Source organism: Crocodylus siamensis, chromosome 3 (genome assembly GCF_052110815.1).
Source record: "Crocodylus siamensis isolate JL-2025a chromosome 3, ASM5211081v1, whole genome shotgun sequence".
Taxonomy (NCBI): domain Eukaryota; kingdom Metazoa; phylum Chordata; order Crocodylia; family Crocodylidae; genus Crocodylus; species Crocodylus siamensis.
Window position 1 is genome coordinate 90,210,948 of NC_143397.1, and position 13,824 is coordinate 90,224,771.

At 48.9% G+C, this 13,824-nt stretch overlaps 1 protein-coding gene across 4 annotated transcripts in view; it reads left to right on the forward strand.

Annotated features, from left to right (window-relative positions):
* DENND4C (DENN domain containing 4C) overlaps nucleotides 1–13,824 on the forward strand; it is a 170,285-nt gene that overhangs the window by 73,706 nt on the left and 82,755 nt on the right. For all 4 annotated transcript variants that reach the window (XM_090038783.1, XM_090038785.1, XM_090038784.1 and 1 more), the window contains 3 exons: nucleotides 5,043–5,112; nucleotides 6,842–7,011; nucleotides 8,239–8,480. In XM_090038783.1, coding sequence (XP_089894909.1) covers nucleotides 5,043–5,112; nucleotides 6,842–7,011; nucleotides 8,239–8,480 — 482 coding nt within the window. The remainder of the gene's footprint in view (nucleotides 1–5,042; nucleotides 5,113–6,841; nucleotides 7,012–8,238; nucleotides 8,481–13,824) is intronic.

A 13,824-nucleotide genomic window follows, 5' to 3' on the forward strand; every position in this document is an offset into this window, starting at 1 on the left:
AGGACTCCTACTTCCGGGACTGCTTCGCCCATTTTTGGCGGGGCTGGGAGGCCGCAAGACTGAGCTACTTCTCCTGGAAGATATGGTGGGATGTGGGTAAGGTACAGATCCGGGCTTTTTCCCAGCACTACAGCCAGCTGGCCACAAATTAACTGTGCTGCCATATCTGAGAGCTAGAGGAGGATGTGGCAGAGCTTGAGGCTGCCCTGCTGGCAGCGATGTGGTGCCATGCAAAAGCCTCTGGTTCTGCGGGAAATGCCTGCATGACTTGGCACAGAGTGTGGCCCCAGGAGCAAGGATCTGCACCCTCTGCCAAGAGCTGGCTGAAACTGACGCTCCAACCTGCTTCTTCAACCTGGAGTGGTGGCAAGTAGCAAGCAAAATCTTATATCACCTCAAGACCCCCAAGGGCGCGGTAATTACGGACCTGGGCAAAATATGTGAGCATGCTGTTGCCTTCTATCCTGAGCCGTTTGTGGCTGAGCAATCCTGCCCTGAGGCCACGCGGGAATTCCACGAGGCCTGCCACATCTCTGTGCCCTGGAAACCAGTGAGCTTGAGTGGGAATTGTCTGTGGAGGAGCTGGCAGCTGCTGCAGCTGGCCTCACCTCCGGCAAAGCCCCAGGCCTCTGTGAATTACCTGCCAAGTTCTACAAGACCTGGCCTCTCCTCAACCCCTGTCTCCTGTGCATTTTCCAGGAGAGCCTTGCTGACAAGGTCCTGCTGATTGGCTGCCACCAAGCAGTGCTCCCGCTGCTGCCCAAGAAGGGAGACCTTGGCCGCATTAAGAACTGGCGGCTTGTCTCCCTGCTGTGTGCGGACTACAAGATTCTGGACAAAGCACCTGTGCATCATCATGGTCTCCGTCACTGAGCCTAGGAAGAGCTACTGTGTGCCGGGCAGGACCATCCAAGACAACTTGTTCCTGCTGTGCGACCTACTCACAGCCAGCGAACTCTTCGGCCTTGACATCGGCCTCATTTCTATGGACCAGGAGAAGACCTTTGATCGGGTGGGCCATGCCTAGCTCTTCCAGACCCTGGAGGCCTTTGGCTTCAGGCCACTCTTCACTGGGGCCTTCTGAGTCTTGTACCAAGACACATCGAGCCTGCTCAAGGTGAATGGCTCTGTGCCCCATTCCCTGCACACGGCGGCAACCGTCAGAGCAGCCTCCCGTCAGGCGTGCTCTATGCCCTAGCCATCAAGCCGCTGCTGCATGCACTTCAACGCCATCCGAGTGGTGTGGCCCTGCCATTGGCCGCAGGCCCATCCACTGGCCCTCCGCTGTTGCTGTCAGCGTATGCGGATGATGTGACCATCTTCCTCAACACCCAGGAAGATGTGTGGGCCCTGACAGACTGCCAGTGAGCCTATGAGAGCAGGCCTCTTTGGCCCGTGTCGACTGGGCCAAGAGTGATATCCTGCTGCTTGGCACATGGACCAGTGCAACCCCACCAGATTTGCCAGGGGGCGTCACTTGGTGCCTTAAGGACCTCAAGGTCCTGGGTGTGTTCATGAGGCCACTGACCTTCATGGCACACAACTGGGATGGCCTTAAGGAGGAGGTGGAAGCCCACCTGAAATGGTGGCACTGGTGCCTATCCAGCCTTTCCTACTGTGGATGGGTCCTCATCACCAACAACCTGGTGGCAGCGATGCTGTGGCACTAGTGTGCTGTACTCAGCTTGCCACCAGACCTACTCGAGAGACTCCAGTGCCTCCTGATAGACTTCTGGGATGGGTGCCACTGGTTCCCACAAGCCTGCCTGTCGCTGAGGGGGGCCAGACACTGGTCGACTTGGTGAGCAAGATGGCTGCTTTCTACCGGCAAGCCCTTCAGCGACTCCTCTGTGGTGAGGAGCACCTCCCCTGGCAACAACTAGCGTGCTGCTTCCTACAGAGGGTGAGGGCCCTCGGCTTTGACTGGGAGCTCTTCCTGCTGGACCTCACACTCCTGAACTGTGCGGTGCTTCCACCCTTCTACTGCGGCGTGGTATGAGCCTGGCAGGCTACCTTCTACCTCCAGCCCCAGGCCCAGCACTTGCATTTCCCACAGTTGCTGAGGGAGCCCCTGGTATACAGCCCAGCCCTGCGGCACCCTGTGCCGAGCCTGGCCTCCACCAGCCTCATCCAGGTGTATGTCCTCTGCCTGGGCCATCTCCTAACCACCTGAGGCCCTAACCACCCAGCTAGGCATGCACTCTGTCTGCAGCGTGGGCTGTCTCCTGCATGACATCCAGGCTGCACTCCACCGGAAACAGCAGCCACTCTAGATGACCATCTCTGGGCATGCCAGGTCTCCCACACCATGGATGCCCCAAGCGAGGCTTTTCTCATGCTGCTGGTCACCCTGGCCATGGCCAGCAAGCTGGCCAGTGAGCCTGGCATCCTGCTGACATTCCCTGTGCCTCCCAACAGTGACATGAGTTGCCCCTTTGCTTCTCTGTCACGTAGAAGCCTTTATACCTGGGTGGTTCATGTCTGCCATACCCAGATGCTGATGTTACTTAAAATTGCCAATAGCTCAAATTAAGAGCGAGACCTTAAAAGGGAGGATAAGGCAAAAATGCCATGTTTCTTGGTTACATGAAGCAGATACATAAGCTTGGACACACCAGTCATACAAACAGACATACACAAGCATATGTGGACAGACATACAGACAAAACCACTCCAGTAAGATGTTGTTATAGCTACCAGCAGATGTTACTCAATATTAACACTGGATGGCCAGGTCCAGGCTTAAGGGTGATAGGAGCAGGGGAAGAACAGACATGCATGCCTGGGCTTCATAAGGTTGCAGAGAATGGATTCCCCATCTTGACTTGTCTACATCCCACTTTTATAGGGATTTCAAGTCTGTTAAGCGTTGGGTTTTTTCCATGTTTACTCTTTAGGTCATTCTAGTATATCTTCAATGAGGTCATTCCAGTCATTGTGTAGTTGGTATATTTGCCTTGAAGCGTTGTGTAGTTCAAATGGCAGGCAAAATATGCAGAATTCCTTCTTCTCGTTATCTTTGAACTAGATTGCAGATGAGTTCTTCAGCCATCCATTAATTAGCTCAATTAGTTTACTATCTGGTAACTTATACATTGGCATCTTGTTGCTTATACAATCAGTTACATCGTCTACTATTTGCATGCAAATAGTTACTATTCTTTCACCGTTCAGTTTCTCTCTCAGACATGTACACGGGGCATACACTCATCTACTCGTGTGAAGGAGGGAACAAACACAAAATGGAGTTTTAGTTCATACAATCATAGAGGTAGATCAATTCAATACTATTATAATTTAAACATAATAACTAATATGCAAAAATGTATACTACACTGGCGGGCCACCCCGCTACACTGGCGACGGTGCCTAGAGCTGCCAGATTCCCCCGGCCCACTCGGCTTGGTGCACATTGTATAAGCCACCAACTGCCAAAAAGACTGGTGACCTTCAGTGGTGATTGCTGCACAGCATCCTAGCTACTGGCACATTTGCATCCCACTTTGACCCAGCCACCTCGATGGCGTTGCCCCTTCTGTCCCTGGGGCATTGAGGAGAACCTCTTTCATGCCTTCCTCGAGTGTCCCTGCCTGCGGCTGCTCTTTGTCACCCTCGAGCTGCCGCTGCAGGTGCTGAGCAGGAGCTTCTCAGAGAACAGCTATCTGTGCTTCTACTCATACTGGGCGGCAGAGTGGGGCAATGTCTGTCTGGCCAACTTTCTGTTGAGTCAGGCCAAGATAGCTGTCCTCAAAAGCCACCGCAACCGGCTTGCCGGGACCAGCTCAGATGATGCCCTTCAGCTTTTTGGTCTCCTGGTGTGGGCGTGCCTCTCACTGGAGTTTGAGCACGCTGTGCTCCAGTGGGCAGTGCCTGCCTTGGAGCACGCTGGGCTCTTGAAGGAGCGCTTTGCCACATGGAGGACGGCCGTCTTCAATACGCATCCTGATGTCACGACCAGTCTAGGCGACTGGGCAGGCTTGGTGGCAGACTGTGACTCCCAGATTGTGCTGTTCCCTGGGCCCTCACCAGGCTGCTTTTTGCTTTCATTGTGTGGAAAGTTTAAGGTGTTGTCATGTGTATGATTGGATAGAGCAGGGTAGGAATTGTTTGTTTATAGAGGGCTTTGACCTGTATAGCCATGTGATCGGTATCCTGACCACATAATGGCATGTTAGGCATGATGTGTAATACAGCAAAGGTGTCTGTCATGGTGTGATGTTATGAATATAATGACACGGTGCTCTTGGTTTGATGGTTATTTGTTTGTCTTTGCTTTGTATATTGGACCTGGACCCCGGAGGGACCAACCTTTTGTACCCCAAATCTCTGAATAAAGTAGCTAAAAGTCCGTCCTTCCAAGCCAACCTGAAAATGTGTATTGTAAACAGATATTTCTTTGATACCAGTGCTGCTTGTCTATTTAAAATATTCAAAAGTGATAGAATCCAATGTTCTGCTTACATTTTTCTCTTCTTGTGCTTTCCATTGAGGTTGGATGTTAAGTCAGTTTTGTTTTTGTTTGTATAGTCTGCTTTGCTTTCAGTATTAGTGTATGAATCTCAAAACGCTGCAAGAAGAGAATTGTCATTTAAAACACTTCTTCGATTCCATAAAATAGTATAAAACACTGCAAGTATTTCCTTTGCCTCTTAAAAATTTAAATTTGGGGCCAAATTTCCAGTGATGGTTTCTATCCAAAGGTCTGATTTACATGAGGAAAGGAAGGAAATGCTAGAGAGCGTGAAAGCTACAATTATTTTGATTCTCTTATACTAATTATCAGTATGTTTGAACATTCAGCAACGCAACACGTTATTCAAGTTTTACTTTTATCTTTAATAATGAGTACGGGAATTCTGAATGTTGATGTAAGTTGCTTTGTAAGGCTTTTAAATACTTATATGTTCCCTCCCCTTTTTAATTATTTTTATTTAAATATCTGTGCTTTACTTGAAAGTATAGATTCAAAAGCTTAATCTGTTGTAATTGTTTTGGTGGCTTTTTCTATAGGCTTTGATGAAGTTTAATTCTGTATTTTACAGTGGGGGTCCAGCGTGTACCTTTGTTACAAAAAGTCTGTGCCAGCTTCCAACTCAATAGCATATAAAACTGGTAAGTAATTTTAAGTTAGCCCTTTTGAAAGCAGGTTTTGTAAATATATTAGAGGTACATAACTGTCCCAGCTAATATTATTAATCTATTCTTCAGCTTATAAAAATGTGTTCCTTGTCAAACTGCTGGGCAGAGATCTGCTGTAGGTCAACCAAAGCAAACTGTATAATCCTGTCCTCTGGTTTATATTGGTTTCCTGAGGCAAAAGTCTGAGCAAATATCTGAAGTTTGCACCTTGTTACATATGATTTTAACTGCTTTTAGTTTTTATTTTTATGGCTTGCCTCAACAAACTTGGCAGTCTGACATGCTTAAATCAAACACTTCCAAGGTTTGTGGGTATAGTGAAAAGCTTCTTATTTGATCTTGAGTATTTTGGGCAGAAGACCATGTTTGGAGGCTCTAGTCAACTTTTTACATGCTTCCTTCTGTTTTTCTCATAGCTGTCAGAGCATTTTGTATTTATTTGGGACAGTTAGGTACATTTCTCCTCTACTGCAACCTGCTAATCTGTTTTGGTGAAGAAGAGCTGAAGAATGTCTCAACTAAAAAATGGCTGGGAAATTTGCGGTTGCTACTATCGCTGCTTGAAAATCACATTAATGAAATCTAAAAAATCTCCCCTTTGCATGTACAGACATCAGAAATCCTGGGATGGCCTCTTTCTTCACCTCTTGACTGGGATAGATTGCCAGAGTTTGTTTCATGAGTAGAAGTGGAAAGCACGGATTGTGTCAGAGGATGCTATGTAACAGGGGTGTCTTCGTGGCAGCCTGTCGGCTGCATGTGGCCTGTGATGGAATAAATTGTAGCTTGTGTGACTACCAGAGCTGCTGGCTTCTAGCCAGTAAATGTTGCCACCACTCATCCTCACCCTCTTACTCACGATTGAATTTGGGGTCTTCAGTCACTGCTGCAACTCAAACGGGCAGCCAGGAAAAAGGAGTAGTGGGTAGGGGGGTGGCATCATTTACTCTTTGGGTTTCAGAGTTATGCAAGTGCAACAGCTCCAGAAGCCACGCAGATAAGCCCCTGCCTTGCCACTGCACGTAGATCATCCAGATCACAAGAAGCTGCGGGGGCTAGATATGTCCTGTGGGGCCAGATAAGCTGCTATATTGTAACTCTGATAAGTAATACCGGTATGCTCATGATTATGTGCAGAGTTTTCTGGAATTGAAGCTAGGTGCATTGCATGGAAGTTGCTTAACAGTTGCACTTCTGTGTTGACAATTCAAGCAAACGGGACTAGTGTAAACTCATTGAATGTTTCAGGTACGTTTCCAGTCAATGAGTTGTCTTGGTATTCCAAGGAATATTAACCCTACTGAACTAATATATTGCTAGTATATATGGTGAGTTCCTTCCTTGGAATTTCTTTGTAATGTAACCACTTAAATGTTACTTATTTTTAAGGAAGAAACCAAAATAAATAGCTTTTATGTGGTTCAAAGCCAACACTTTCACTCATGTGACTTTTTTTACCATTAGTACTTGTTTGAGGAATTACAAATAGTGAGCATGTGTTTTCCATGGAACGTTGGAATACATTACAATTAGATAATTTAATTTCTCAGTTTAATGGGAGTATTTCCTTCTCTGAAGGCTACATACACAGCTGCTGTGGCTGATTTAACAGTTCAGTTGATGTATACTTATACATATTGCTATTTGTCTGTTCAGGGCTTGCAAATTATTGAAAATGCATTTACTAATGTCTCCCTAAAAGGCTTGATTTTCAGATATCCAGAGGAGGATTATGAGTCATTCCCATTGTCAGAATCTGTTCCTCTATTTTGCCTTCCAATGGGAGCTACTATTGAATGCTGGGATCCTCAAACCAAATATCCACTACCAGTGTTCTCAACATTTGTACTGACTGGTTCTTCTGCAGAAAAGGTACAGTACAGTATATTTTGCATTTTATTTTAAATGCATGTTATGAGGTTTTTTGCTAAGTTAGAGTTATGTGAGGGTCCAATGGAATGTATGTTGTCAAATTTTGGGAAATTTCAGTTGTCCCACTGAATATCTGTCATACATTTTGACATTATTTATGGGATTATGTTGGAAAGAAGAATCTCTATGCTCACTACTAACTGTTCAAAGCTAAGTAAGCTTTTTCCTGTGAAATAATGTTTTGCTTCTAGAAATTTAAGAATTTTGAGATGATTCCAGATGCATATAAAATTCACAAAAAAATAGACATTAAAGAAATAGCTCACATCCACGTGAAGGCTTCTTTTCACCCTAAAGGAAGGTCCAGTACAGACAGACAGGAAGGAAATAACACAAGAAAAGTTTTGTGGTGTTTAGTTCCACGAACTCAAAACATACACAGGTTTCATAAGAACTAAAATTGCTGTTCATGGTGCTCCAAATTCCATCAGCCAGGGCAAGGGAAGTTTAGTCCATCCCTAATAAGATGTTCAGTTGTCTCACGTATAGCAGTATTTTGCTACAGTTCCTGATGGTCATCTCTTGTGATCACTGCTCCTAAAATTACTGCTTTATCATAAAGGAAGCTGAAACCCTTTTTCCAGCTTAGCAAGTTTTCTTGATAAAGAACAAATAAAGTATGCACCATATATGCATGTTTTGTCTTTGAGGGAACATATTTTATAGTATCAGTGTTCATTTTTGCATTGTCAGTTTGCCAAGATATTTCAGTTTGTACGCACCTTTGACAAAAGAGAGGTGAAGTGTTAGGAAAAGCTGCTCATTGGTCAAAAAAGTAGAAGTCAAATGGGTTCTAAACTTAAAGCCAGTACGTGATGGTGGATTGAGTGAAAGTTAGTATGATAACAGCGTTTTTCTATAACATCCCAGTTTAACAACCGCCCGAAGGAATTCAGTTTACCGTATCTAATTTTGGAGGGAAGTGGTGGAGAAGAGCAGAGTGGAATGGTAGAACAGTGGGGGATCTGAAAACTAGAAATAAAAGTTCTTTTGTGTAATATATATTCATTTTCGATATGTGCACATAGCTGTAACACTAGAAGTCTTAGCCATGGGACATGCATGTAAACCAACACGCAAAAACAAAGTGAAGAATACTCTGAAGAAATGAAGCTCGACATTCTGCTTAATCTAGGGCATAACCCCTTGCCTTTCTGTGTCCTTCAGGTCTATGGTGCTGCTATTCAGTTTTATGAGCCTTATTCCAGGGAGCTGCTAACAGAAAAGCAGCAACTGCAGCTGAGCCTCCTGACAGCTGTGGGGAGAAAAGTGGCTACTGCCAAGTCCATCAATTCCAACAAATGTATCTGCCTTCTCTCACATTGGCCTTTCTTTGAAGCCTTTCGAAAATTTCTTATGTTCATCTACAAGCTTTCTGTTTCTGGGCCTCATCCTCTTCCCATTGAAAAGTATGTATAATGTTTTCCTATAAATTTCTTCAAGGCACTTAAATATAGCTTTAGCTCAAAATGAGATGATTTATTTAAAAGTAGCATCTTCAGTTGCTATTTCTATTCTGTACTGGAGCTTGTTTGGCTTATACCGTATTGACTTGCACCGTATTGACAGGAATCCATTGTAGCTATTGTTAGCACAGCAGAACCAATATAGCTCTTAGGGTGAGCTGGATTTTATTCTGCCTCATTTGTTATTTCAATAAGCTGTAGGTTGATGATTGTCCTAAGGACGGGTAGAAAACATATAGGTTTTCAGATCCAAGCAAACATTTGCAATGTTGCAATTTAAAAGGGGAAAAAAAAAATTGTAAAAATGAGTTGATTCAGTGTGAAATCACTGAAAAAATGAAGAGGAAATTCTTGGATAATATTTAAAAAATATTGTAGGTTATTTCTAACTGTTAGCAACTGACCCAGATGGGCTAGCATCATCTCTAACTTCCATATAGTGAAGGATTTCCAGGCTCCTATGAAGTAGGACCCTGCAAGACTAAAAAAATTACAACTCCTAATATGGCGGTGGGTATGTTAGGGGCATGACTATTTTTCTAGAAATGGCAGAGGTGTCATACATATTAATCGTTGTTTTTTCTTGCATTTTATCAAAAGCTGAGGTGTGTAAATTTTGGTCCCTTTATAAGTAAGCTGTGCAAATGATAATGCATTCTTGTTTTCCATTGGATCCCTGCTAATATTTTTAGTTTCTTTTGCACACCAGCAAAGCGTAAGAGAGGGTTTTTTTTTTTTTGTACACGTGTGGATGAAGAGACTATTTTGGGCATGTTTTAAATCTGAAGAACTCTCTGGACAAACTATTATTATAAATAGCAAAAGGGCCATATTACACACCTGTGTACATAAGCAAGAAAGGTGATTGGGGGGGGAAAAAAAAGACAGCAAAAAGCAGCTTGGTGAGGGCCCAGGGCGCAGCACAAGCTGGGAGTTGCAGTCCACCACCGAGCCCAGTTGCCCAGACTGATCATGACATCAGAGCACATATTGAAGACAGCCATCCCCCATGTGGCACAGTGCCAGCTCAAGGGGCCACCGTGCCTCAAAGGCAGGCAGTGCCTGCCGGAGCACAGCGTAGTCAAAATCCAGCGCCGGAAGGCCGAAACGCCGCAAGGCATCGTCTGAGCCAGTCTCAGCAAGCTGGTTGTAGCAGCTCTTGAGGATGGCCGTTTTGGCCTGACACAGCAGAAAATGAGCCAGGCAGACAGCACCCCGCTCAGCCACCTGGTACGGGTAGGAATACACGTAGGTGTTCTTTGAGAGTCTCCTACCCAGCACCCACAGTGGCTGCTCGAGGGTGACAAAGAGTGGCTGCAGGCAGGGACAGCTGAAGGCGTGAAAGAGGCTCTCTTCATTGGCCCTGGGGCAGAAGGGCAGGCCATAGAGGTGGCTAGGTCAAAGTGGGACACAAACGTGCCAGTGGCTAGGATGCCATGCAGCAACCGCCACTGCAGGTCACCGGTCTTCTTGGCGGTTGGTGGCTTATACAGGTGTGTGTCAAGCCGGCTGGGCTAGTGGGGAATCTGTTGGCCTCAGGTGCTATTGCCATGGTGCATCAGGGCGGCTTGCCAGCACCTGGGCATGGTGGACATGAACAACTCAAGCATACAGGCTTCTGCGGGGCAAGGAAATAAAGGGGCAACCCATGTCACTGTTGGTAGGCACAGGGAGCATCAGCCGGGTGCCAGGTCTCTCAGCCAGGTGACCGGCAGTGGTGGAAAGGCCTCGCTTGGGACATCCGTGCTGAGGGAGACCTGGCACGCCCAGAGATTTTGATCTAGGGCAGCCACTGCCCCCAGTAAAAGGGCAGCCTGGATGTCACAAAGGAGATGGCCCATGCTGCAAACAGACCGCATGCCCACCCATGCGGTCAGGACCTCGGGCGAGAGCCAGGCAGACCAAGCAAGTTCAAGGAGATGGTCCAGGCAGGGGACACCCCCGGATGAGGGTGGCTGCGAGGCTGGCAGAGGCCAGGTCTGGCATGGGGTGCCGCAGGGCTGGGTTGTGTACCGGGGCTCCCTCAGCAGCTGCAGGAACCGTAGGTGCCGGGCCTGGGGCTGGAGGCAGAAGTTGTTCTGCCAGGCTCGTACCACACCACAGTAGAAGGCCAGGAGCACTGCCCAGTTCAGGAGCAGAGTGTCTAACAGGAAGAGCTCCCAGTTGAAGCTGAGAGGCCCCACCCTCTGCAGGAATTGGCACACCAGCTGTTGCCGGGGTAGACATTCCTCGCCATAGAGGAGTCACTGAAGGGCCTGGAAGTGGAAGGCGGCCACCTTGCTGGCCAGGTCGACCAGGTTCTGGCCCCCCCCCCTCCCCCCGGTGACAGGTAGATAAAGGATGGCTTGTGGGAGCCAGTGGCGCCCATCCCAGAAGAAATTTACCAGGAGGCGCTGAAGTCTCTCAAGTAGGTCCAACAGTGCCATGGGGTCACTACCACCAGGTTGTTGGTGATGAGGACCTGCCCAAGATGAGAGAGGCTGGGTAGGTGCCAGCACCACCATTACAGGCAGGCCTCCACCCCCTCCTCAAGGTTGTCCCAGTTGCATGCCACGAAGGTTGGCAGCCCCAGGACCACACCCAGGACCTTGAGGCCCTCATGCCACCAGGTGAGGCCTCCTGGCAAAGCTGGGGGGTTGTGCTGGTCCATGTGCTGAGCAGCAGGGTATCACTCTTGGCCCAATTGATTTGGGCCAAGGAGGTGTGCTCATAGGCTCACTGGCAGTCTGTCAGGACCCACACGTGTTCGTGGGTGTTGAGAAAGATGGTCACGTCATCCACATACACTGACAGCTGGAGCAGAGGGCCAGTGGATGGGCCCATGGCCATTGGCAGGGCCATGCCACTTAGGCGGCACCACAGCACATGCAGTAGCAGCTCATTGGCCGGGGCTTAGAGCATGCCCAACAAGGGGCAGCCTTGATGGATGCTCCTGTGTGCAGGGAACGGGGCGCAGAGCACACCGTTCACCTTGAGCAGGCTGGAGGTGTATTGGTACAAGACCCAGAGGGCCCCGGTGAAGAGTGACCTGAAGCCAAAGGCCTCCAGGGTCTGGAAGAGCTAGGCATGGCCCACCTGGTCAAAGGTCTTCTCCTGGTCCATAGAGATGAGGCCGATGTCAGGGCCAAAGAGTTTGCTGGCTGTGAGTAAGCTGGGCAGCAGGAACACGTTGTCTTGGATGGTCCTGCCTGGCATGCAGTAGCTCTGCTTAGCTCAGGTCGAAGTAGAAGTTTTGGTTTCTGGGGCTTTGGTTTCTGCCAGCTCTTGGCAGCAGGTGCAGATACTCACTTCACGGGATGCACTCTCTGCCAAGTCACACAGGTATTTCTTGTGGAACTGGAGGCTGTGGCGCGGTGCCTATCATGCCCTAATCTATTCCAGGTCCCCCCTCCCCCCAGGCCCCACTCATCTCTCACCCACTGTGCAAACTTTTCCAGATGGTAAGCCATCTGTCAAATCTTACTGTAATAAGTTTGGCTGCAGTCCTGGCAGCCTTAACAAAAAGCTTAAGGTCTGTGCACTGCTGGGTGATGCACCCTGCTACATTCTTCTGTCCTTTGGTCTGCTTCAAAAAGGCCAGGAGACCCCCATAGTCAGGGACGACCCAAGGGGGCCTGCCAATGTGGGATGGACATTTCTGACAGAAGAGCAGTGAGGCCACACCCGAGGTGGGAGCTTACCTGAAAACGTGGTGTCTACGCCCTCAGTTTTTGAGCACAGCAGCCTCCTCTCATCATCCAGATTGAGGACCAGCTCCAGTAGAGTAATCTCCACCTTCTTGGGGGAAGAGAGATCATCCTGCTCTTGAGCTTGCTTGCTTGCGAGGTTGGATAGATATTTGGCTGGGGTATTATGATCCCAGCACTCATTCCTGCCCAGGGCAGGGGTTGGATTTGATGATGTGTTCAGGTCCCTTCTGACCCTAGAAACTAGGAAACACTCAGACAGCTGGATCTCCATATCACTAGCTTCCCCATCCAGTCCAGTAGGCTGGGATGTGACTGAGAGGTCAACAAACCCCTCTGCCGCCCCCTGGGTCAGGCCTCCAGAAGAGAGGCATTCTATATCACTTTCACTGCCACCCAACTCCAGGAGCTGGGAGATGGGCGAGGGGTTGGGGACCCCTATCACAGAGTCATCCCTGGCCACATGCAATGGGATCACTGGCAGGACAGCCGGGTCGGGTTCAGTGGGGGCTGCCCTGGTGCCGGCCAAGGAGGGTCCCGGTAGGGATGGGGAGTCCTAAGAGGCCCCCTTCATCTTCCTTTCCTTGTTTTTCTTCTTAGTGGCAGGTGGCCCCTGCTTCATAGGGGATGGGTCAGACCACTCCCAGCCCACTCCTCCGGGGCCAGCCGCCTCAGACAAGGCTGCAGTGGAGGCCTGAGCCCCATCATCCAACAGGGCCCTGGCGCCACAGTCACCGGCCACCCCAGCCGCCTCAGCTGGGGTGGGCAAATGGAGGCATCAGTCCTTCCACCTGGTGGGGTCTCTGCACCAGGAGCAGGGGGGATGGGCACTGTAAGTGGGATAGGCAGGGGAGAGTAATGGGTAGTAGTCCCAGCCCCTCTGCTGAATGGTGCTCTCATGCCAGAGACCGCCGCTCCTCAGATGGAATGGGGGTGAAAGGAAGTCAGGAAGAGATCCCAGCCTGTGTCCCAGAAGTGGATGCACCATCTTTTGGTGCTGCTGCAGTCGCCGATGTTCTGGCCAGTTTTCCTTGTGGGCACTGGGCTGCTAGGTCAGAAGAGCTACCACACTGGAAACATGTGGTCTCCCCCAAGGAAAAATAAATCACAAACCTCCACCTTTATGAGGTTCAAGAAGCAAGGCAGAGACCGGGGGCCCTCCCTGAGGAGCATGAAGATCTGCCTCTGAAAGGACAGGACATGCTTCAGCTTCGGGTCCTTGCTCCTAATCATCAGTTGGCAAAAGGGATTTGTAGGAACTCCATAGGGCTCAAGTCCCTTGGCCGGCTCCCGGTCGGACAGGTGTAGGGGCATATTGGAAATCACCACCCTCACGCCCAGGTGTCTAGGGTTGTGACAAGATGGTGTATGCCTGCAATGTCCAGGCCCTCTGCGCACACCCTGTTAACAAGGGTGGGAGCGCTCAGGTAAATCATTGGGACCGTGTTAACATGAGCTGCATAACATATGTTACACTGTCCTAGGAGATCAGCTAGGGCACCTGCACAGGCCTCCTCCACAACATGGGGAGGGGTATGAACCCTCAAGCCATGGTTAAGGGTGAAGGTCTTGAGAGGCATCTCCATGCCAGCTGCTAGGTG